A 26,886-nucleotide genomic window follows, 5' to 3' on the forward strand; every position below is an offset into this window, starting at 1 on the left:
TCTAATAACCCTGGGTAGCATTTGCTGTCCTGATTTCAATTTATAGTGAGTTAAATCAAGATTGTTTAACACTATTTTGTTTATTTAAGACAAGAAATTAATTGCAGTAATGAAAATAATTGAGAATAATAGAAATTAGAGGGGAAAACTAAAACATCCAGTAATGAGAATTTTGAGGGAAAATGTGAAAATGCATAAATGATAATGTTCCTAATAGGCTTCAATTTTTTGTAAAATATCATTTTCTTTTCTTTTGATTCTGAGGTGATCCAGATGTTTTAATGAAATTAATATGTAAGGTTTAACTGTAAGTGCTTGTACAATAGCAGTAAATTCATCTATCGCATCATTTAGCACACTGAAATAGCATTGAAATGTTGTTTGATTTTCTCTTGGGTTTAAATGTTGATCAGGCTGCACAAAACCAATGCATAAAAATGTAGGAGTTGTGTTAAGGCTGATCTTTTGCTTGTCTAAACAGAGCGTGACATTCCTGGACATGGATTTTGCATGAACTTGGTCTTGATGAAGAGGAGAAACATTTAAGGTGATTTCTAAAGCTTTCTTTAACTGTATAACAACTTATAACTTATACTGGATGTAATTTATGTACAAACATAGATTATCATCTCTCTGGAAGCAGCTCGTGTCAAGACGTTTTCTAGTAATTCTAGTATTTGTGACTTTACATTCTGCAATTGCATCTTAAAATCAATGAATATTGATTTCTTCTTTTTTATTTCTCGAAATTAGGTTAATTTATGAATATTATGCTTGCAAGATTTTGCAAATGTTGCAAATTCAACTAGTCAAGTGACGAGCAACAAGGTTATTATAGTTAATAAAATATAAAAAAAAAAAAAAAAATTCAAATTTTCATTTAGTTTAAATTGATGCCCTAAAATAACTAAAACTGAAACTGAAATAAAAGTATATAACATTACAACATAATAAAACACATTTAAAAAAATGAATAAAAATCACACAAAATTAATTATTAAAACTTAAAATTAAAATTAAAACAGAAAATAAAAACACATTAAAAATATGAATAAAAACTATAAAAATCCCTAAATGATATTAAAATAACACATCTTTTAAAACAGCATCTTATTACAAGATATTATGTCCATTTAATGGGAAATTATAAGAAATACAATCACAAGGATGTCACAAAAATCCTCATAGTCCCAGTGTTGCATCAATATTTTCTGGTTTAATAGAAAATAATCATGTATCTTATTTTCTTGGTTCTGTGTTTCGTGTGTTGTTTGGATGGCTAACAGTTACAAAGTCCAAAAGCTTGTGACAGTTCCAACCCTGGTCATGAAACCTTTAACCAGTTTGGTGACTGTAAATGAATCTGCAGATGAATTAGAGGCAGGGCGTTTCTGCAGGTAATGTGACACATACAGTATCTGCATGTGTTTGTGTGCTTGAGTTTCCTCAGCTGCAGAGGGCAAGAGTCTCCATAAGAAACATTATATCTCAGAGGGTCATAAAGTGTTTGTCAAGCATCAAAAAAAAGGAAAATAAGACTGCATTGTTAAAAACATGTTATACACTGAAAGACATTTGATGCAATTGCTAGCTTGCTTGAAAATCTCACAAGTAATTACAAGGAAATGATAAGCAACATGTTGAATTTTGCGCTGTGAAAAACACTGACATAAAAATAGATGTTTATGCATGCACATTAAATAATCTCAATGTCCAGCTGACAGGGAATGTTCTCAGAACGTTCTTGCAAGGTTTTCTCAAAGTAATGAACAAACGTTCTTTTATTTCAAATGTAACGTTAATAGAATGTTCGTTCAGGCGTTTAATAACCTTTTTGAAGATAAAATGTTGTTTATATTGTTGTGGTCGTTATTGTTATTTATCTGATGTAGTAAGTAAAAGTAGCATTTTGTGGAAGCGCTGTCTTTTTGTTGAACTTAACATATATATATCATTCATTGAACGTTTTAGTTGACGTTCGTCTAATGTTTTGTAAATGTTATTACTTGTTTTAAATGTTACACTTGTTTCAGAATGTGTTTAAAAAACATTCAAATGTAACGTTTCCATGAAGTTTACAAAATGTTCATATATAACCATTATATAACCATATATATATACACATTCATATATAACCAAGAAAATACGTTTTTAAAATATTCAAAAATCTGGAGTTTGGCTGTTTATATATAACGTTTTCATAACTCACTGGGAACATTGGTATAACATTCTTCGATTGCGTTTTTGTTAGCTGGCCACTTGTACGACACAAACTTTGCACATAATGTAGTTTCTCAAGGTTCTTTCAAAGCTATGAACAAACATTCAAGACTTTATAGAATTTTTAATAATTATAATAATAATAATAGAATTTTCGTTCAAAGTTATCTGGTGTTTAACAATGTTCTAAAAACATTAGCATAAAAGCGTCATTTATATGTCGTTCATGTAACATTTTAGTCAACGTTACTGTAACGTTTTTTTACTGTTTCGGAACATTCAAGACATTCACAACTAATGTTCCCATAATGTTATCTGGCCGTTAATAATGTTTTATAAACGTTATCTTAAAAACAATATTTATGCATCATTAATGTAACGTTTTTCTGAAACGTTTTAGTGGATGCTTGTCAACGTTATTGTTTTAAATGTTACTAATTCTTTCAGAATGTTCAGAGAACATTTAAATGTAACGTTCCCATAATGTTTGGAAAATGATAAAACAGATTCTTTCCTGAAAAGTTGCATGCAACCAAGAAAATACGCTTTTTAGAAAACTGGCCGTTTTGATTGTTCAGGGAACATTCAGAAATAATCTTGTAATGCAAATTATATATATATATATATATAATGCAAAGTTCATATATAACCAAAAAAAAGCATTTTTAACACATTTTTAAAAACTGAACGTTCTTTGAACATGTTTTTGTTATCTGGGGACAAACTTTACATTCTGGCAAAGTGTTGAACAAATGTTCTTCTAATAACTTTAATAGAACTTCATTCAAAGTTATCGCGTGTTTAATAATGTTCTAAAAACATTTGCATAAAAATGAGTGCTGTCAAACGATTAATTGCATCCAAAATAAAAGTTTTGGTTTACATAATATATGTATGTGTACTTTGTATATTTATTATCTATGTATAAATACACACACATACAGTATATATTTTGAAAATATTTACTTTTATACATTTATATATTCATATTCTTATATTTTATATTATATATTAATATATATAAACAACATATTTTTCTTAAATATATACATGCATGTGTTTGTATTTCTGTATACATAACAGTATGCACACATATATTATGTAAACAAAAACTTATAATGGATGTGATTAATCGTTTGACCGCACTATTAAAAATGTTATGTCAACATTTATGGAACGTTTTTAATTGTACATTGTTACTACTTGTTTTAATACGTTCAGAGAACATTCAAATGTAACGTTTCCGCAATGTTTGCAAAATGATCAAATGGAATGTTCCTTTAAAGTGCATTTTAACAAAACTGGATGTTTTAAACGTTCAAGGAACTTTAACAAATAATGTTTTCATAACTCACTGGGAATGTCAGCAAGATGTTAGCTGGTCACAAAAAAGACTGTAGTTTCTCAACTTTGTCCTAAAGGATATGACTTGGTAAATTACACTGAGTAAACATGGCAAAAATGGGCGTTCCTGACCTGTTTAATGTTGTGTACTGACATGCATTTTGGCTTAATAAATAGTATGCAATAGTTGCATAAATATCTGCACACCCCTAAAGTAAGGTTTTCATGGATAAACAAGCCCTTGCTGTTATAACTAGTGCTTTTGTTGCTGGCATCTGATCCATCCTGGCATGTCGAGATGTAGGTCATGAATGCTCTCATGTCACGACGTGCTTCAGGAAGAGTTTCTTCACCATCTCCACATCATCAGCATGTGTACACGCTCCTTGTCTGTCATGTGTTTCCCTCCACACCCGCTGATCAAACAGCACAATGACTGCGTTTCATTTCCTCGCTCATATATTGTGTTTCTGTGCTGATAAGGGTCTGCTGAGAGACGAGATGAATGAGCTGAACTGAGGGAAATCAAACACAAATCCACAGGTAAGAGCGGCTGATGTCACGTCTGCTGGAACTCATGCAATAGAAACAAGCTTTCATGTTAGTTCATTTGATGTATTCTAAAAAAATAAATAAATAAATAAAAAAATTTGTTTTTTTAATATATATATACTGTATATACAGTTGAAGTCAAAAGTTCAGAATCTGCAACATGTTCATTATTTTACCAAAATAAGAGGGATCATTGTTTATTTAGTACTGACCTGAATAAGATATTTCACATAAAAGACATTTGCATATAGTCCACAAGAGAAAATAATAGTTGGATTTATAATAATGACCCCGTTCAAAAGTTTTCATCCCCTTGATTCTTAATACAGTGTTTTTTTGTTTTGTTTTTTTTTTTTTCATTTAGTACTGCCCCTCAGAAGCTACAAAAGATACATGTTTCCAGAAGACAAAATAAGTTAAATTTACCCTGATCTTCAAATTCAAAAGTTTTCACGCCCCGGCTCTTAATGCATGGTTTTTCCTTCTGGAGCATCAGTGAGCGTTTGAACCTTCTGTAATAGTTGCGTATGAGTCCCTCAGTTGTCCTCAGTGTGAAAAGATGGATCTCAAAATCATACAGTCATTGTTGGAAAGGGTTCAAATACGCAAAAATGCTGGAAAACCAAAGAATTTGTGGGAGCTGGAGGAATTTTCTGAACCCTATGTAAAATATATTATTCAGATCAGTACTGAATAAACAATAACATGCGTTTTGTATTATCCCTCTTATTTTGGTAAAATAATTAACATTTTGCAGATTCTGAAGGGGGGATGTAAACTTTTGACCTCAACTGTATATACTGTATATATATATATATATATATATATATATATATACAGTATATATATTTTAAAAAATTGATCTGATATTAAAAGATTGAGTAGGGGTGGCACATATATATCTCAGGTGTATTGTGAAATTTCTATTTTTATAAATATGTATCCAGGTTATTTATCACGTTATTATTAGCGTGTAATTATTATATATTTTAAAATTTAATTTAATTATATTATAATTCATTAAAACTAAAATCATACAAAAACATTTTCATTACTTGAAATAAAATAAACATTAACTGAAATAAAATATAAAAATACTTATTTTATTTCAGCTAGTTGCCAAAGCAAATGTCTCCTTTTCTTTTAGTTTAAGTCGAAGTACTAGAATAAGTCAAACTAAATAAACTAAGCTAAAAACTGTTTAGACATAATTCTAAAAAAAAAAAATGATGAAAATGATTTAAAAAAAAAAAAAATAATAATTAAAACTTTACATTTAAACTGAAAACAGAAGATATAAAAACATAAAATATAATTTAAAATATTAATAAAACTATAGTAAATCAATTCTGATGATATATGAATATATTTCTTAAGCTAAAACAATATATTACTCTTTTCTGGCAAATTTCAAACGTTCAAAAACCATTCTCCATCTTTTCTGCTTTACATTATGTTATGCATATAACATTTTGATTCCTGATTTTTTTTTTAAGCATGTGTAATTCTAGATTTTAATATCCAATATACATTTTTTATATTTAAATGTAACATAAAAACAATTAGTGGGTAAAATTTCTTTATCAGTGCATCCCCCTTTTTTTTTTTTATTATTGAACAAATGAAATTACATGCTTCGCCATTCAATATTAATATTTGAGGACGGTGCCAGAAATGCTTTTGTGTGTCATATTTTGTTATTTCACTTATTTTCTGCTCACTGTTTACTTTACTTTACTTTACTTTATTGGTTTATAGTAATGTGGACAACCTCTTTTAATGAAAAGAGCAGCTTTAGCCTCTACGGCTAATTTCCAGCTGTAGTCCCCAGCCAGTTGTTAATTGGCATACATCAATAAATACATTACAATTAAAACAAAGCTTAAGCAAAAGCTTAGACAAACAAACAAAGTGGTACAAAATTGAAACAGACAAGCAAACACAACTTGCAAAGACATAAAAGCAGGTCAAGCAATAAACTAGAAAAAATTGACACACAAAATAATCATGCAAAGGCCACATTAAAACACATATAGGACATAGCATTGAAACAGTCAGCAGAGATCAAGTAGCAGAAGCATGATCATGTCACATCTAGTGCACACATCACATCTAGCATATTAATGTGTGCAGGTGTAATTGTCGATTAGCCAATTTTTAAGGTGTACAATAAAAGTCGAATACATATGTATGTTTTTAATTGTAATGGGCAATGAATTCCAGTTATGTATTGCAGTAAATGAAAATGATAATTGACCAAATGTACTTTTTCTGAGTGGGATTACTAGGTCGCCACGTGTGGTACTTCTGGTATTATAACTGCTGTTATTACGTTGGATTATGAATGAATTGAAAGGAGGCGGAGCGGTATTATGTAAAATTTTGTAAACCAGACAAATATTTTTATATTTGATTACATTTTCCCAGCTCAGCAGTTTATATTTTTTAAGGATTATACAATGGTGTAAACTATTAGGCTTCTGGTCCAAAATTTTAAGAGTTTTTTTATAAATAGTTGCTAGTGGCTTAAGTGATGAGCTGTTAGTTTGTCCCCAGCTTGTCAGACCATATGTTAGATGTGACATAATCATTGCATCCATAAATAATTTAGCAGCATGAAATGTAAGGGCACTTCTAATATATCTAAAATTAGCTAAACTAAACTTGACCCTATTGCAGACTTTCTTAATATGTGTTTTAAAAAAGAAATTAGAATCAATAATAACGCCCAGATATTTAAATTGTGGCACAATAGTAATGTTTTGACCCGAAATTGATATGTTTGACACACTATTACATTGTCTTTTTGTAAAAAACATTCCCACAGTTTTGTCTACATTTAATTGAAGACATGAACGATTTAGCCAATTGGTAATCTGGTCCATGGCTTTGGTCAATTTTATGGCAGCCAGATTTTTTGTCTTGGCATGCACATAAATTACAGTATCGTCCGCATACATTATTGTATTGATATCAGGGCAAACTGATGGCAAGTCATTAATATATAGACTAAACAAAAGCGGGCCAAGTATTGATCCTTGTGGCACCCCTGTGCATAAATTAAGAGCTAGTGAACGATGGGTGTTCACAGAAACAAATTGAGTTCTACCAGTTAAATATGACTCAAACCATTTAATTGCAGAGGGAAAGATTATAAGTAGAGAGTTTGGCAATAAGGACCTGATGGTTGACTGTGTCAAATGCTTTATGGAGGTCTAAAACACAGCGCCAACAACACCTCCCTTGTCCACCATTGCTCTAACAGTCTCTAAAAGCAACAGTTAGCCGTTTCTGCGGAGTGATGGGCCCGGAAGCCAAACTGCATCGGATGAAGTGTGAAGGGACTATTATTAAGAAAAGAGACAAACTGCTCTGACACACATTTTTCAGCAACCTTAGAGACTACTGGAAGAATACTAATTGGGCGATAGTTAGATATGTTCCGTGGGTCCTTTGACTTAAATATGGGAGTTACAATTGCAGTCTTCCAGGTGGTTGGAAATATCCTCTAGTACTGACTGATTAAAAATTTGTGTGATAGGGTAAGATAGATGTTCTTTCAGGCATTTAAGCATTTTCGAGTCCATTCCATAAATATCTTTTGTTGATGAGATTTTAAGAGAATTAATAATTGCCTGAGTTTTTACTTCACAGATAGGTTGAATGCTAAAAGAAGGCATGCTTTCATCTATTGTGACAACATTTCCAGTTATTAGGGAAAAATTCTGTGCGATTTCATTCACAGAATTAATAAAGTATTCATTAAAAGCTACAGCTATTTGAGCTGGGTCTTGAATTAGTTTACCATTCAGGTTCAATTCTAACTGGTTTCTAATCTTATGGCTGATTCCCATCACATTCTTAATCTGTTCCCAGATCAATTTTGTGTTACCTTTTCCCTCATTAATAATTGTCATAAAAAAATTGGCTTTGGCCTTTCTTATCTCTTTAATCACTTGGTTACGTAATGAAGTGAACCTATGCCTATCACTATTTAATTTTGTTTTTAATGATCTTTTTAAAACAGAGTCTCTTTCTTTCATCAAATTAAATATTTCAGTATTGAGCCAGGGGAGTGCATTTACTTTTTTCTTTCCTTTTACCTTTCTAGTAAACTCCTTAACTAGGTTTTGTAACTTGGTAGAAAACATTCTGCTAACTTCTTCTATGTTATTCCCAGTAAATATATCTATCCAATTAGTCTGCTGTACTGCCTTTTGAAAATTATCCATTTCATTCTTAGGAATCCTAAGTTGCTCCACGGGTTTATTAGAATGATGAAATCGCTTTTTTGTAAGTTTTCTCGACAGTAGAGTCAGATTATGATCAGACAGTCCAGTAATAAAATTAAATGTTTTTACAATTCTTTCAGGCTTGTTACTGAATATTAAATCTATCTGTGTCTGAGACGATGTGGTTATTCTAGTAGGACCTTCCAACAATTGAGTAAAATCCAGACTATCTGTAATCTGTTTAAGGGATTTCCTATTAGTCTTATTAAGCCAGTTACAGTTAAGATCACCAAGCAGTATTACCTCAATTTTAAAATCACATGCTTGAAGTAGCTTTTAAAAGTGATATAGAAATCATTATTAGAGGAGGGTGGACGATATACAACAATTAACACAAAAGACATTTCAGGTGAGAGCAGTATATTCACCCCAATACACTCCAAATCATGGTCAAAAGGCCAACATATCTGCTGACAGTTAATGTGATCTTTTATGTAAATCATTACCCCTCCCCTCTTCCCTCACATCTATCCCGTCTAAAAATATTATACCCTGGTACATGTAATACAGCAGATGGAGATTTTTATGTAACCAAGATTCTGTCAGACCTAAAAATCTAAGTTGGAATTAATAATTGCCTGAGTTTTTACTTCACAGATAGGTTGAATGCTAAAAGAAGGCATGCTTTCATCTATTGTGACAACATTTCCAGTTATTAGGGAAAAATTCTGTGCGATTTCATTCACAGAATTAATAAAGTATTCATTAAAAGCTACAGCTATTTGAGCTGGGTCTTGAATTAGTTTACCATTCAGGTTCAATTCTAACTGGTTTCTAATCTTATGGCTGATTCCCATCACATTCTTAATCTGTTCCCAGATCAATTTTGTGTTACCTTTTCCCTCATTAATAATTGTCATAAAAAAATTGGCTTTGGCCTTTCTTATCTCTTTAATCACTTGGTTACGTAATGAAGTGAACCTATGCCTATCACTATTTAATTTTGTTTTTAATGATCTTTTTAAAACAGAGTCTCTTTCTTTCATCAAATTAAATATTTCAGTATTGAGCCAGGGGAGTGCATTTACTTTTTTCTTTCCTTTTACCTTTCTAGTAAACTCCTTAACTAGGTTTTGTAACTTGGTAGAAAACATTCTGCTAACTTCTTCTATGTTATTCCCAGTAAATATATCTATCCAATTAGTCTGCTGTACTGCCTTTTGAAAATTATCCATTTCATTCTTAGGAATCCTAAGTTGCTCCACGGGTTTATTAGAATGATGAAATCGCTTTTTTGTAAGTTTTCTCGACAGTAGAGTCAGATTATGATCAGACAGTCCAGTAATAAAATTAAATGTTTTTACAATTCTTTCAGGCTTGTTACTGAATATTAAATCTATCTGTGTCTGAGACGATGTGGTTATTCTAGTAGGACCTTCCAACAATTGAGTAAAATCCAGACTATCTGTAATCTGTTTAAGGGATTTCCTATTAGTCTTATTAAGCCAGTTACAGTTAAGATCACCAAGCAGTATTACCTCAATTTTAAAATCACATGCTTGAAGTAGCTTTTAAAAGTGATATAGAAATCATTATTAGAGGAGGGTGGACGATATACAACAATTAACACAAAAGACATTTCAGGTGAGAGCAGTATATTCACCCCAATACACTCCAAATCATGGTCAAAAGGCCAACATATCTGCTGACAGTTAATGTGATCTTTTATGTAAATCATTACCCCTCCCCCTCTTCCCTCACATCTATCCCGTCTAAAAATATTATACCCTGGTACATGTAATACAGCAGATGGAGATTTTTTATGTAACCAAGATTCTGTCAGACCTAAAAAATCTAAGTTGGAATTAATAAGAAGATGATGTTTAATGTTCACTAGTGAGCAAATATTGATTGACAGCTTTCATAAGAGGAGTTTACAGATGCACTGCGTCGTATGGAAATCTGCTTGTGTTTGTGCAGCTTTAGTTCAAGTTTAGTTCAATGAAAGCTTTTGAACCCCTTTAGTGTTGATTATAGCGGTCACTATTGTATTGGACGCGTCTGCTAATGCAGGTCTGAATCTTATAGAAACAAACTCTTTAAACCACATTAAACAACAAGGACAATTTGACTAAACAAATTAGGAACCGCAGGTTTTTACAGACTAACCCTGGAAAACTGAAACAGAAATGCTCAGCTCACAGTGAATGTATATGTTTGCAAAGGCCTTGAAGAATCTGCAAGATGTTTATTATTATTATAAAAAATAAAAAAAAGAGAGGCATCATAAATATGCATGTTGTTTTAATTTGATATTTACGTACAGAAGACGGAATAATACCTGAAATGGCACACAATAGATCATATTTCACTCCAAAAAATTTAAATAAGAGTAAAACAAAAATGCGTTATTTGCACAATTTTTATGATAATAACAGTAATATCTGACAAAAATTATATATTTGATATTAAGCTTTTATATATTCTATATACGAGTGATAATATTTTATTTTCAACATTATTATGTAATTATTATGTATAGTCGGGTGAAAGAAAAAAACAAGTCTAGATCATATTTCACTCATTATTTTTCACACATCATTTTTTTTAATGATAATTAAGGGAAAAATCAGACAAAATTATATAGTAGATATAATTTCTCTGCATAGATATATTGTATATTATAGACTTTATTATATAATTAATATATATAGTTACTAGATAGTTGAATCTCAAAAAGGCAAAAAAATTAATTAAAAATGTTAAAAATATATTACTTAATTATTATTTTGTATATATTTGAAAAAGTTAGTTATCATTTTTATGACAATTTTTTTTAAGCTAAAACAATATATTACTCCTTTCTGCCAAATTTCAAACGTTCAAAAACCTTTCTCCATCTTTTCTGCTTTACATTATGTTATACATATAACATTTTGATTCCTGATTTTTTTTTAAGCATGTGTAATTCTAGATTTTAATATAATGTAACATTTAACAATTAAGAAATAATATCAGGCATAAACAATATATATTTTAGAGCATTTCACTGCATAGATATATATTGTATGTTTAATAATTGCTTAAAAATGAGAAATAACATCTTGTATCGCTTATATTTGGATAAATTCAGCATGGGATCATAAATTTGTTCTTGTTTACCTCATGCATCTGGACGGGTGTTGAGGGTCATGAAAGGTCACGAGGAGATATTTGAAAGCTGCTCATCCGTTCTGCTGAAGTTTCCCCGAGGCGGTCGTGATCGATCGAGTTAATAATGACAGAACTGTCACATAATGATTACAGCAGACAGATGAATGTTTCAAAGAGCTTGTCCTCGCTATCCTTTCAGCAGACAAAAACACTCGAATGAGTCAATACAGTAAAAGAATACAGCTATAAAATAGTTTTGAACCTTCAGACAAAATCTAAAATATAATCTGTGCACATGTTTTTTGTTGAGTATCATATTTGATCCAAACACCGCTCAGTTTTATTCAGAGACTCTAAATGACAAAAACATTACAGTGATGTGATATACAATTCTATTTTTAACATTATGATGTAATTATTATATGTAGCCTCCAGAATGGTGAATTTCACAAAATCACATCTAGATCATATTTCACTCCAAAATCAGAGAAAAAATAATTTAAAGATGACTTTTTGCATTGTATGACAATTAAGCAAAAATATCAGGCAAAAAATATAGCTGATATTAGTGCAAAGCATTTCACTGCATAGATATATTGTATATTTTGTATATTCCAGTTATACAATTCTATCTATTATTATATAAAGTCAAAAGAATAAAATAAAATAATTATTATAAATAATAATATAATTTAATTTTAAATTAAATTTTAATTGTTTAATTAACTTAATATGATTTATTTCATTTAGTCATTATTTATATTTATTTTATTTATTTTGCATTTGTATTTGTGACAATTTATATAGACAAAAAGTAAGATAAAATTTTAATAACTTGTGATGTAAATCAATGAGATCTTTATAACAGATACTGACATAAAATGATGTAAATATCAGTGGTTATCTCCAGTAATATGTCTCAGTAAGATGAGATGTACATATAATGCAATGCTGATGGAGAGATGAAGGAATAAAGCTCCTCAGAAGATGTGAGATGAAGATCATTCCTCCGCTGAGGAACAGTGAAAGTAAAGCTCCTCAGAAGATCCTGATGATCAGATTTGAGACGCACTGATGTTTCTAGAAAATGATTGATGGAGAATCAAGTAAAGCTGAGCTGCTTCAGTAAGTGTTCATCTGGAGACATGACTGCAGTTATTCTGACGCTTACTTGATCAAAATCAGTCCAGATTTGAGACGAGACGCTTCTACAATTACACTAAAAGAGCTTTTACTGGATTGACAGCAAAGTTTGAGGCTTATAAAATATGAAACAGTGGCTTTCTAGGTTTATAAAGCTCTCTTTATAGGTTTTTCCTTCCCACAGGCTTGGGAAATCCAATATACGGGAATAATGTGGTTGACCCACAGCAATATCGATCCACTCTCTAATAGCTAGTTTCTCATGGTTCACTAAATATGCATTAGTGAATAACCGGCCAGACTCGATCTACGACCGTCTCACTTTAGTATCCGTGTTACAGGAGGACGCTCTCAGTCCCAGGTTTAAGTGTGTTTCTGACCTGCTTCAGGAAAGGGGCGTGTCCTCAGGTGTCAGATTGACAGCTCTGGCCTCGTCTGTCTCCGCCTCTTCTTCAGTCAGGCTGTTGTGTGTTCTCAAGGCGAGCGCATGGCTCTGTTGTGGTGTTATGATGGGACAGACTCTTGTTTCCAGCAGGCTGTCAGGATGTTCCAGAGGAAGAAGAAGAAGAAGAGGAGGCTGGAGATCTCCACTCCTAGGAACTTCGAGCACAGGGTGCACACGTCCTTCGACCCGGTGCAGGGCTGTTTCGTGGGTCTGCCGCCTCAATGGCAAAGCCTCATAGACACGCTCCGGAGACCCAAACCTGTGGTGGATCCCTCCAGCGTCACGCGGGTGCAGCTCAAACCGCAGAAGGTAAAGCTCCTTCAGTATCCAAACTCGAAAAGGGTTTGCATTGGATCTTTTTTTGCATGCAATTTTGTTATGTATTTGTTGAATGCATGCAGTCATGTTAAACTACAGTATAAAATAAAATTTAAAAAAAATTAATTAATTATTAAAACTGAGTAAAATTATTTTTATTACAATTAAGCAAAAATATAATAAATAAATTACACTGAATAATAGTTATATTTTTAATTATAGAATTATTATATATAATCTCTAGATGAATCTCACGAAAACATGTCCAGATTCAAAATTAACTATATATATATATGTATATATGCATTATCTGCAGAACTTTATTATTAAGATTGTTTTTATGAAAATTAAGTAAAATATTTAAAAAAATGATAGAGTTGAAATTATAGTGCATATAATTTCACTGCATGGGTAAATTGTATATTCTTGTAATAAAATTATATTATTAAGTAATCATTATATAGTTGCTATAGGTGAATCCCATAAAAAATATTTTCAAATCACATTTCACTTGAAAATGAAGAATTCAAGAAATTTTTAAATTTTTCACATTATTTGCAAAACTTAGCCTTATTTTTACAATGAATTAAAAATATCAGGCAAAAAACATATAGTTGATAGTACAGTGCATTGCATTTGACTGCAAAGAAATTCCTGTAATACAATACTATTTATGGAATTTAATGCATATATTTTATATATATATTGCATTTTTTGCATTATTTGCAAAACTAAGTGACATTTTCTGACAATGTATGACCAAAAACAAATGTGATTGAGGCATACTCCTTGCAGCACCTACTGTAATTTCTTTAAAAACGTCACACAAAGAAAGGACTTTTCCCTGAGAAAGTGTTTCAGGTTCATGTATGCAGCTGCAGTTGTAAATAATCGTGTGTCTCTGTTAAACAGGTTCTGTAGAGGGAGGTTTGGTCTATATCTAAGCCAACGTCTTTGTCATATTTCCCCAGGGTTCTCACGTATCAGAAACACCGTACAAATGTTTTCATATGGTGACACTAAGCGTTTCTATCCGTTAATTAGGACCTGACAGACCTGCTAAACACTGCTGTTATATAATGATTTCATCATCATAATCATCATGATATGTATTGCTTTCTTATGTCCAGATCACTAAATTCTAGCCAAATTAATTGATGTTTTTTTTAATGACACTAAAGCAAAAAAATATTATTTCAGCAATACAATGCTATTTTTAACAATAATATTATTTGTTATATGTTCACTAGGTGAATCTCACAAAAACATTTCCAGTTCATATTTTATGCATGCATGAAGAAAGAAAGAAAGAAAAGAACTTATTGCTTAAGAAAATTTTATATATTTTTGAATTATCTGCAAAACTTTAATTCATTATTGTTTTTTGACATTATTTTTTATTATGTATCAAAAATAGGCAAGCATTATATAGTTGATATATTGCAAAAAGTTTCACTGCATAGATATATTGTATATTAATACAACTCTATTTTTAACATTATTATGTAATTATTATATAAATAGTCACTAGGTTAATTTCACAAAAACATGTCTAGATCATATTTCTAGACAAAAAAAAAATGCATTACAAAATATGTATTTTTTGCATTATTTCCAAAAGTTATTGCCATTATTTTCATGGCAATTAAATCAAAACATCAGGTAAAACTTATAATAAAATTTTTTTTTTTTTTTAAAACAGTCCTGGGGACAAACATCCCCTAATTAAATATAAAGTATAAAGATCTATCAGCTGTCAATCAAACTGTATCTGTAACTGGATTTTTGGTAACTGAGTGATGAAGCACCATCTTCATCTGAGAGGCACGTCGTTGTTCCCGCTGGCTAAAGTTTCCCAGTTTGCCGAGCAGGAATGTGAAGCACGAAGTGCACTGGTGTAATTAAAGCTGTCATGCATCATGCGCATTATATAATTGCATCTGTTTCCTGCATATGACACTGATCTGAGTGTGCAGCTAGGATGAGTTTGTTTCTTCATCAGGTTTGTAGAAATGTGTCTCTGCATCAGTGTCTCAGCAATGGATGCTCTGCAGTGAATGGGTGCCGTCAGAATGAGAGTCTGATAAAAACATCACAATAATCCACACCACTCCAGTCCATCAGTTAACATCTGGAGAAGACAAAAGCTGAGACAAATCCAGCATTACAAAGTTTTAAACTTGTTTAGAGCTGTTTTGGCTTGTAAACGCTGCTTGATCTGCAGATTTCTCTCCTGATTCAGACCAGAATACTTTTTCACCGGAGGAAGCGTTATTATGGACTCGTCTTAATGCTGGATTTGTGTCAGCTTTTGTCTTCTCCAGATGTTAACTGATGGACTGGAGTGCTGTGGATTATTGTGATGTTTTTATCAGACTCTCATTCTGACGGCACCCATTCACTGCAGAGCATCCATTGCTGAGACACTGATGCAGAGACACATTTGAGTCATAATAGAGTCAGTGTTGACATCTTGTTGAATTCTCTCTTCCAGAGGATCGTTCGTGGCAGTTTCATCGGACATGAGGACTACATTTCTGCAGCGATCGCTCAGATGAATCGACTCTCTGTTACAAGCTCGAACTCGTTAAGGAGAACCAGCCCGTCTTTAAGGAAAAGAGCCCAGTCTCTGGGCCGTCTGGGTGAGGTAGCCGAAGGAGAGACTTATGAATATCAGGAGCTCAATGAGGCCAAACGGAGGAACAGGCAGCCGGGGTCAGACTGGCGCTCGAGATCCCGACCGGTCCAGAGCGAGAGCGGAAGCCCACCGTCCGAATCCAAGAACAGCTACACCATAAACTCCACTGAGCCACGACCGAGAGCCAAATCTATGTTCATGGGACAGCCAGTGCTGATGCCCCGGGACATTTTACTAGCACCTAGAACTGCTCCTGAAGGGCCTGGAATTGATCAAACAGACGGTAAACCCAACCAGAGGCCCGTATCGTGTCTCTACAGCACCTACAGCGAAAACAACGGAGCGAGACTGAACTCAGATCAGCCCAAGATAGAGACGCCGAGGAGGCCTCAGTCCACATACAACTTCAAGGTAAAAAACATATTTTCTAAAAACATTTTTCTTGCATTTCCATTAGGATATATATATATATATAATTGTGTGTGTGTGTGTGTGACCCTGGACCACAAAACCAGTCTTAAGACCCAAAAATACACTGTATGGGTCAAAATTATCAATTTTTCTTTTATGCCAAAAATCATTAGGATATTAAGATCATGTTCCATGAAGATATTTAGTAAATTTCCTACCGTAAATGTATCAAAACTTCATTTTTGATTAGTAATATGCATTGCTAAGAATTCATTTGAACAACTTTAAAGGAGATTTTCTCAATATTTAGATTTTTTTGCACCCTCAGATTCCAGATTTTCAAATAGTTGTATCTCAGACAAATATTGTCCAACAAACCATACATCAATGGAAAGCGTATTTATTCAGCTTTCAGATGATATATAAATCTCAATTTCTAAAAATTGACAGTTATGACTGGTTTTATGGTTCAGGGTCACATATGTGTGAGGGAAAAAATGAGTAAAAATAGTAAATGATGTTTATCTGAAAGTGTAAGAATGTAAACAGGTTTTCTGTAAGGGGTAGGTTTAGGGTTAAATATTGTTTGGTCAGTATAAAAGTAATAGAAGTCTATGGAAAGTCCCCACAATTCACAGAAACAAACGTGTGTGTGTGTGTGTGTGTGTGTGTGTGTGTTCCTTTTTTTTTTTTTTTGATGAAGGCCTACTGTTTAATTTAATTTAAAATGAATCAATCTAATACAAACTTTCAACCTATCTCTTTAAATATAAATATTTAAGCCTAAATATAAATACCAAAAATATTTGTTCCTAAAAGGTTATTTTTGAATGTTCTCTGAACATCCAGATTTTAAAATGTTTTAAAAGTGTTCTTTCTTGGTCATTTGAATGTTAACGGAACATTCCGTTTTAGAATTGTTGCAAAACGTTACAGAATGTTACTTTTGAAGGTTCTCAGAATGTTCTGAAAAGTAGCTACATTTAAAAAAACTGTTTATGACTAAAGTATTGCACAAATAAAACTTTTTTTAATTCCTTTGTTTTTGTGCTAATGTTTTTAGAACCAGATAACTCTGAGCGAACACTCTATTAACATTACTGGAAGAACGTTTGTTCATAACTGTAAAAAGATAAAGAACATCTTAAACAGATTTCTCTGGGTTTAATACAAGCTGAGCCTAATCATGGTTGAAAATTACTTATCATGGAAAATATGTATATCTTCACTGAAATTCTATGCACACACAATATTTTCCCTGATATTTTTGTATAATTATCACAAAATCGTGGTTAAGTTTTGCAAATAATGCAAAAGATATATATAATTTTTCAAGCAAATAATTACATTTTTTCTTTTGATTTTGGAGTGAAATAAGATCTGGATGTTTTAGTGAAATTCATCTATCTAGTGACTATTTAATAATTATTTAATGATAATGTTAGGAATAGAATTGTATCACTGGAAAATCTATGCAGTGAAATGCATTGCAGTGTGATATCATGTATAATTTATGCTGTTTATCTATATCTTTGACATGCTGTCAACTGCTATATAAAATCATTTTAACTCAGCCCTCTGTTAAAAAAAAAAAAAAAAGACGCAAAAATTCACCTTTACAGCAATGCATTGCACTAAAATAAACGTACCTGTAGCTTTAACAACATGAAGGTCATGGGTTCAATTCCCAGGGATTACATGACTTTATAAAATATATACCTTAAATGCAAAGTATGTTGATTTGAATAAAAGTGTCTGGCAAATGCATACATGCAAAATAAGTACAGCCACATATAATTATTTAATTTAAAAGAATATCACTATATTATATCTTGTAATTAAAATTAAATTACATTTTTATTTGAATTAAAAATCATTATATTATTTATTTTTATTATATATTATATAATTTTATTATATATTATATAATTAAAAACAGATAGATTTGAATTATATATATTACTAACATTTTGAATTTTGAATGAACAATTTTCTTTTTAATTTTAGTTTGTTTTATACATTTTATGTGCTGCTTGTCATTTATATTAGTTTTTACATAGTTCTTAATATAAAAACATTTAATATTGTATATATTTATTATATACATTAAATATTAAATATTTCTGTTGCACTGTAATTAATTTTTATTTAATTTATTTTAGTTTTATTTATTTAGTTTTCATTTTAGTACAAAGCAGTTTTAGTTTTTTTAGCCAAAGCAACATTTCTAATGTTCATTAAAAGTTATCATCTAATATTTAAAAATATTTACATGTATATATTTATATTCATAAAATGTATATTATATATACATATATTTAATATATAAACGTAACATATTTTTCTTAAATATATACATGAATGTGTGTGTATTTATATATATATACATAATAAACATACACAGTACATACACAAATACTATGTAAACAAAAACTTTTATTTTGGATGCAATTAATCGCGATTAATTGTTTGACAGCTCTATTCTAAACATAGAATATTCTTTTAATATTATTCTAGAGTAATAAGCTACTTCCTACATCTGTCTGGAAAACTTGTGATGTCAAACGATTAATCCAAAATAAAAGTTTTTGTTTACATAATATATGTGTGTGTACTGTGTATATTTATTATATACAGTGGGGCAAAAAAGTATTTAGTCAGCCACCAATTGTGCAAGTTCTCCCACTTAAAAAGATGAGAGAGGCCTGTAATTTTCATCATAGGTATACCTCAACTATGAGAGACAAAATGAGAAAAAAAAATCCAGAAAATCACATTGTAGGATTTTTAAAGAATTTATTTGCAAATTATGGTGGAAAATAAGTATTTGGTCAATAACAAAATTTCATCTCAATACTTTGTTATATACCCTTTGTCGGCAATGACGGAGGTCAAATGTTTTCTGTAAGTCTTCACACACTGTTGCTGGTATTTTGGCCCATTCCTCCATGCAGATCTCCTCTAGAGCAGTAATGTTTTGGGGCTGTCGCTGGGCAACACTTTCAAGATTTTCGATGGGGTTGAGATCTGAGACTGGTTAGCCACCCAGGACCTTGAAATGCTTCTTCTGAAGCCACTCCTTCGTTGCCAGGCGGTGTGTTTGGGATCATTGTCATGCTGAAAGACCCAGCCACGTTTCATCTTCAATGCCCTTGCTGATGGAAGGAGGTTTTCACTCAAAATCTCACGATACATGGCCCCATTCATTCTTTCGTTTACACGGATCAGTCGTCCTGGTCCCTTTGCAGAAAAACAGCCCCAAAGCATGATGTTTCCACCCCATGCTTCACAGTAGGTATGGTGTTCTTTGGATGCAACTCAGCATTCTTTCTCCTCCAAACACGACAAGTTGAGTTTTACCAAAAGTTCTATTTTGGTTTCATCTGACCATATGACATTCTCCCAATCCTCTTCTGGATCATCCAAATGCTCTCTAGCAAACTTCAGATGGGCCGGACATGTACTGGCTTCAGCAGGGGACACGTCTGGCACTGCAGGATTTGAGTCCCTGGCGGCGCAGTGTGTTACTGATGGTAGCCTTTGTTACTTTGGTCCCAGCTCTCTGCAGGTCATTCACTAGGTCCCCGTGTGGTTCTGGGATTTTTGCTCACAGTTCTTGTGATCATTTTGACCCCACGGGTGAGATCTTGCGTGGAGCCCCAGATCGAGGGAGATTATCAGTGGTCTTGTATGTCTTCCATTTTCTAATAATTTTTTCCTCATTTTGTCTCTCATAGTTGAAGTATACCTATGATGAAAATTACAGGCCTTGCTCATCTTTTTAAGTGGGAGAACTTGCACAATTGGTGGCTGACTAAATACTTTTTTGCCCCACTGTATATATATATAAATACACACACATTCATGCATTTATTAATGCGATTAATTGTGATTAATCATTTGACAGCACTACTTAAAATACTTCATCTTTTCCTTTAATACAGGTGAATTCACCGAGTTTCCCAGCCATTTACAAACCCAACGGCACTAGCAGTCATAAACCAGACCCAGGAGTAATCAACCATCAAAACACACGGCGTTCCTCCAGCGACCTGATGTCTCCCATCCAAACCCCTGAGACTCCAGCCTCGGTTCCTCTGACGCAGGACAGCCCGTCTCAGCCCAGACCCGCTCCGACCGGCTCGCCCGCGGCCCCGGCGGAGCCTCGCCTCCCAGCCTCAGAGCGCCCAGACGCCCAGCAGCGGCCCCGAGATGCCCGGAGTCACCCACCAGCAGTTCAGAGCCGCGCTGCAGATGGTGGTGGACAACGGCGATCCTCGCTTGTATCTGGAGAACTTCGTGAAGATCGGCGAGGGCTCCACGGGCGTGGTGTGCATCGCCCGAGAGAAGCACAGCGGGCGGCAGGTTGCCGTCAAGATGATGGACCTCCGGAAGCAGCAGAGGAGAGAACTGCTCTTCAATGAAGTATGAGCATCTCATCTGTCATTCACAACACATTTAGGGCCAGACTTACTAAACAGGGCAAATTAGCACGAGAGCGCAATTCCAAAACAGTGTGGAAATTTCTCACGCAATATACCAAGCTCAGCACAAATTAGTGTAGTCGCAAATAAGCAGAGCCGATGCTCATCAGGCACATGTCAACTGACAAACACGTACATATATATATACAGCTGTGCTCAGAATTATTCATACCCTTGGTAAATATGATTTAAAAGGCTGTGAAAATTAATCTGCATTGTTAATCCTTTTGATCTTTAATTTAAAAAATCACAAAAATTTCTTACGAAGCCACTCCTTCGTTGCCGGGCGGTGTGTTTGGGATCATTGTCATGCTGAAAGACCCAGCCACGTTTCATCTTCAATGCCCTTGCTGATGGAAGGAGGTTTTCACTCAAAATCTCACGATACATGGCCCCATTCATTCTTTCGTTTACACGGATCAGTCGTCCTGGTCCCTTTGCAGAAAAACAGCCCCAAAGCATGATGTTTCCACCCCATGCTTCACAGTAGGTATGGTGTTCTTTGGATGCAACTCAGCATTCTTTCTCCTCCAAACACGACAAGTTGAGTTTTTACCAAAAAGTTCTATTTTGGTTTCATCTGACCATATGACATTCTCCCAATCCTCTTCTGGATCATCCAAATGCTCTCTAGCAAACTTCAGATGGGCCGGACATGTACTGGCTTAAGCAGGGGGACACGTCTGGCACTGCAGGATTTGAGTCCCTGGCGGCGCAGTGTGTTACTGATGGTAGCCTTTGTTACTTTGGTCCCAGCTCTCTGCAGGTCATTCACTAGGTCCCCGTGTGGTTCTGGGATTTTTGCTCACAGTTCTTGTGATCATTTTGACCCCACGGGTGAGATCTTGCGTGGAGCCCCAGATCGAGGAGATTATCAGTGGTCTTGTATGTCTTCCATTTTCTAATAATTTTTTTCCTCATTTTGTCTCTCATAGTTGAAGTATACCTATGATGAAAATTACAGGCCTTGCTCATCTTTTTAAGTGGGAGAACTTGCACAATTGGTGGCTGACTAAATACTTTTTGCCCCACTGTATATATATATAAATACACACACATTCATGCATTTATTAATGCGATTAATTGTGATTAATCATTTGACAGCACTACTTAAAATACTTCATCTTTTCCTTTAATACAGGTGAATTCACCGAGTTTCCCAGCCATTTACAAACCCAACGGCACTAGCAGTCATAAACCAGACCCAGGAGTAATCAACCATCAAAACACACGGCGTTCCTCCAGCGACCTGATGTCTCCCATCCAAACCCCTGAGACTCCAGCCTCGGTTCCTCTGACGCAGGACAGCCCGTCTCAGCCCAGACCCGCTCCGACCGGCTCGCCCGCGGCCCCCGGCGGAGCCTCGTCTCCCAGCCTCAGAGCGGCCCAGACGCCCAGCAGCGGCCCCGAGATGCCCGGAGTCACCCACCAGCAGTTCAGAGCCGCGCTGCAGATGGTGGTGGACAACGGCGATCCTCGCTTGTATCTGGAGAACTTCGTGAAGATCGGCGAGGGCTCCACGGGCGTGGTGTGCATCGCCCGAGAGAAGCACAGCGGGCGGCAGGTTGCCGTCAAGATGATGGACCTCCGGAAGCAGCAGAGGAGAGAACTGCTCTTCAATGAAGTATGAGCATCTCATCTGTCATTCACAACACATTTAGTGCCAGACTTACTAAACAGGGCAAATTAGCACGAGAGCGCAATTCCAAAACAGTGTGGAAATTTCTCACGCAATATACCAAGCTCAGCACAAATTAGTGTAGTCGCAAATAAGCAGAGCCGATGCTCATGAGGCACATGTCAACTGACAAACACGTACATATATATATACAGCTGTGCTCAGAATTATTCATACCCTTGGTAAATATGATTTAAAAAGGCTGTGAAAATTAATCTGCATTGTTAATCTTTAATTTAAAAAAATCACAAAAATTTCATTGAATAATAAGAATTTAAAATATCATTATGAAATAAATGTTTTTCTCTAATACACATTGGCCACAATTAACGGCACCCTTTTATTCAATAGTTTTTGAAGCCTCCATTTGCCAGTTTAACAGCTCTAAATGTTCTCCTATAATGCCTGATGAGGTTAGAGACACCTGACGAGAGATCAGAGACCATTCCTTCATCCAGAATCACTCCAGACCCTTTAGATTCACAGCTTCTTCTCTTCAGGTCACTCATGTTCTACAGGGTTCAGGTCAGAGGACTGGAATGACCAGCAGAAGCTTGGTTTTGTGCTCAGTGACCCATTTTTGTGTTGTTTTTGAGGTTTGTGTTTGGATTATTGTCCGGTTGCAAGATCCAAACATGGCCCATTATAAGATTTCTAACAGAGTCACTTAATGATTTTTTATCTGTTGGTATTTGATAGACTCCATGATGCCATGCGTCTAAACAAGATGTCCAGGACCTCCAGCAGAAATATAGGCCCACAACATCAAAAATCAAAAATACAGCAGTATATTTCATCTTGAGTGTTTGCTGCTAAAAAGCTCATTTTTTAGTTTCATCTGACCATAGAAGCCAGTCCCATTTGAAGTTCCAGTCGTGTCTGATAACTGAATATGCTGGAGTTTGTGTTTGGATGAGCGAGGAGAATTGTTCTTGAAACCCTCCCAAACAACACGTGCTGATGTAGCTGCTGTTTGACTATTTTTTTAAGGTTTTCTGACCCAGAGACTCAACTATTTTTTGCAATTCTCCAGCTGTGAAGTCTTTAGTCTCTCAAACTCTCCTCCTCACCGTGCATTAGGACGATATAGACACACGTCCTCTTCCAGGCAGATTCATAACATTTTATGTTGATTGGAAATTCTTAATTATTGCCCTGATGGTGGAAATGGGAATTTTTATTGCTTTAGCTCTTTTCTTAAAGCCACTTCACTAATTTGTGAAGCTCAATCATCTTTTGCTGCACATCAGAAATATATTCTTTGGTTTTTCTCATTGTGATGATGATTAAGGGAATTTGGGCTTTGTGTTCCTCATATTTATAATCCTGTGGAACAGGAAGCCATGGCTGGATAATTTCATGTTCATAATCACCCTGTTGTGATTAAAAAATGCAAATATGAATGGGAATATACTTCAGAGATATTTCAATCATAAGACTTATTTAGGGGTACCAATAATTGTTGCCATTGTGTACTAGAGAAAAATATTCATTTCATAATGTGATTTTCCCTGACTTTTACTTTTAATTTAAGCAAAAAAAAAAAAAAAAAGGTTAGATTTTTAAACATTTTTGAATGAAAGATCAAATGGATAAACAATGCGGAGTTATTTTCACAGCCTTCTTTGATCATATTTACCAAGGGTATGAATAATTTTGAGCACAACTGTATATATATATATATATATATATATATATATACATACACACACACACACACACACACATATATACAGTATATATATATATATATATATATATATATATATATGTGACCCTGGAGCACAAAACCAGTCTTAAGTCGCTGGGGTATATTTGTAGCAATAGCCAACAATACATTGTATGGGTCAAAATTTTTATTTTATGCCAAAAATAATTAGGATATTAAGTAAAGATCATGTTCCATGAAGATATTTTGTAAATTTCCTACCGTAAATATATCAAAACTTCATTTTGATTAGTAATATGCATTGCTAAGATCTTCATTTGGACTTTAAAAGTTTAAAATTTTGATTTTTTGCACCCTCAGATTCCAGATTCCATACATCAATGGAAAGCTTATTTATTCAGCTTTCAGATGATTTAGAAATCTCAGTTTTGAAAGAATTGACACTTAAGACTGGCTTTGTGGTCCAGAGTCACATATATGTATGCATATATATATATATATATATATATATATATATATATATATATATATATATATATATATATATATATATATATATATATAACATTTAAAACTAACTTATAATTATATATAAATTTATATTCATATATACTCACATTTAAGAACATGTCTCTAAAATGGTTTTCAAAACTGTCCTGGAGCAGCCCAGCACTGTCTCCCTCATCTAACACACCTGATTCAACTCGTCAGCTCATTAATAGAGACTTTAAGACCTGAAGTGTGTCAGAAAAGGTGATGAGAGTTGAGAGAAAATACGATGCGTGTCAGATCTGCGTCATGTTCAGCAGCGGCATGCGATGTCTGTTCATCAAAGGACAAAGAAAAATAACTTTTATAGCTTTAAGGATTCATCTATATTTAATTTAGTATTTATAGTGTTTGATAACTTCAGTTTCAATTTCTGTATATTTCTGCTGAAAGGCACAGGTAAATATGATGTTTATAATAATGGGTTTATGTGAAGATTGTTTTAAGTTTAAGAGTCAAGTTATTTTTTGAAAGTCTAATAAATGTTAAAATTGATATCTCTCAATTATACTGTAATGTTGAATGGTTGTAGTCAATAGGTAAATATGGGGGCAATTTTATAGAGAAATCAGTATTAATTGATATCAGTGCTGGCCTTCAGTCATGAAAAAAAGATGCCATTAAACAAATATTAAAAATATATACTGTCTTTATTTAGTTTGTACATTAATTTGAAGATTGAATGTGAAATTATTGCAATATAAAAGTATATTTAAAAACTTTTAAAACGATTAATCGCGATTAATTTCAGAAAAATGTGTGATTAATTAATTAATTTTTTAATCGATTGACAGCACTAATATATATATATATATATATATATATATATATATATATATATATATAGTATTAATATTATAAAAATGATTTCTGGATGTCTTTACACACAGGTGGTTATCATGCGAGATTACAGGCATAAAAACGTGGTGGAGATGTACAAGAGTGCTTTGGTGGGTGAAGAGCTCTGGGTCATCATGGAGTACCTGCAGGGCGGCGCTCTGACCAACATCGTCTCAGAAACCAGGTCAGAAACTGTTTTTTACATATAATGAGCATGAATGATTCCTCAGATCATATGTTATTGACAGTGTTGGGGAAAGTTACTTTTAAAAGTAATGCATTACAATATTGCGTTACTCCCTAAAAAAGTAACTAATTATGTTACTTAGTTACTTTTTATGGAAAGTAATGTCTTACATTACTTTTGAGTTACATTTTAAATTTGAGCAGGGCTTTATTGTTTATTTTTAATATAAGAAGTTCTATTTATAGCTAATGTAAAAGCCCTTTCACACCAAAAAGAAAAAGTAACTCAAATGTAAATTAAAAAGTAATGCGTTACTTTACTAGTTATTTCAAAAAGTAATCTGATTACTTAACTCGCGTTACTTGTAATGCGTTACCCCCAACACTGGTTATTGATGAGAGGTAAAGGACTTTACTGAGTGATCAGATGCATCATTTTCACCTGAAATCATACTGAAGTGATTCAGACGGTGTAGAGGTGCTGCTGTTAACATCAATCCATGAAAAACATTTGCTAAATTCTTCTGCTGCACAGTTAAGATCTTCTCCCAGATGGTGTCTGAACAAGCTTCACTAAAGCAAAAACAACAGGGTTTTTTCTGCCTGCTGTAAGCAAAGAGTTACATAACAATCTGGAAACTGGTTTCTTCTTACAGCTCTTTATTCATCTTCACACATTCTTCATTCTAAACCTCTTACATCAAGCATTAAACGCCTGCGATGAAGTCAGATTAGATTGCAGACTTTGTGTAATAGTTCCTGCAATACTTTATGCAAAAATGCAATGTGAATATGTTGTGAAATGTAATGCATTATACAAATATTCACGATAAACATGCAGTAGTGTTCAAAAAGTTTGGGGTTGGTAAGATTGTTTTAATGCTTTTATTTTATGCATTTATTTGATCAAAAAATATACAGTAAAAAATTTGAAATATTTTTTTACAGTTTAAAATAACCATTTTCTATGTGAATCTATATTAAACTGTAATTTATTTCTGTGATGCGCAGCTGTATTTTCAGC

The 26,886-nt window shown here is 33.4% G+C and overlaps 1 protein-coding gene across 1 annotated transcript in view; it reads left to right on the forward strand.

Moving 5' to 3' along the window:
- The first annotated feature begins 13,123 nt into the window (after positions 1-13,123).
- Positions 13,124-26,886, forward strand: part of pak6b (p21 protein (Cdc42/Rac)-activated kinase 6b) — a 21,442-nt gene continuing 7,679 nt past the window's right edge. Inside the window, exons 1-4 of the mRNA XM_058756984.1 lie at positions 13,124-13,398; positions 15,902-16,456; positions 22,082-22,564; positions 25,727-25,860. Coding sequence (XP_058612967.1) covers positions 13,132-13,398; positions 15,902-16,456; positions 22,082-22,564; positions 25,727-25,860 — 1,439 coding nt within the window. The 5' untranslated portion in view covers positions 13,124-13,131. The remainder of the gene's footprint in view (positions 13,399-15,901; positions 16,457-22,081; positions 22,565-25,726; positions 25,861-26,886) is intronic.

Source organism: Onychostoma macrolepis, chromosome 20, assembly GCF_012432095.1.
Source record: "Onychostoma macrolepis isolate SWU-2019 chromosome 20, ASM1243209v1, whole genome shotgun sequence".
Taxonomy (NCBI): domain Eukaryota; kingdom Metazoa; phylum Chordata; class Actinopteri; order Cypriniformes; family Cyprinidae; genus Onychostoma; species Onychostoma macrolepis.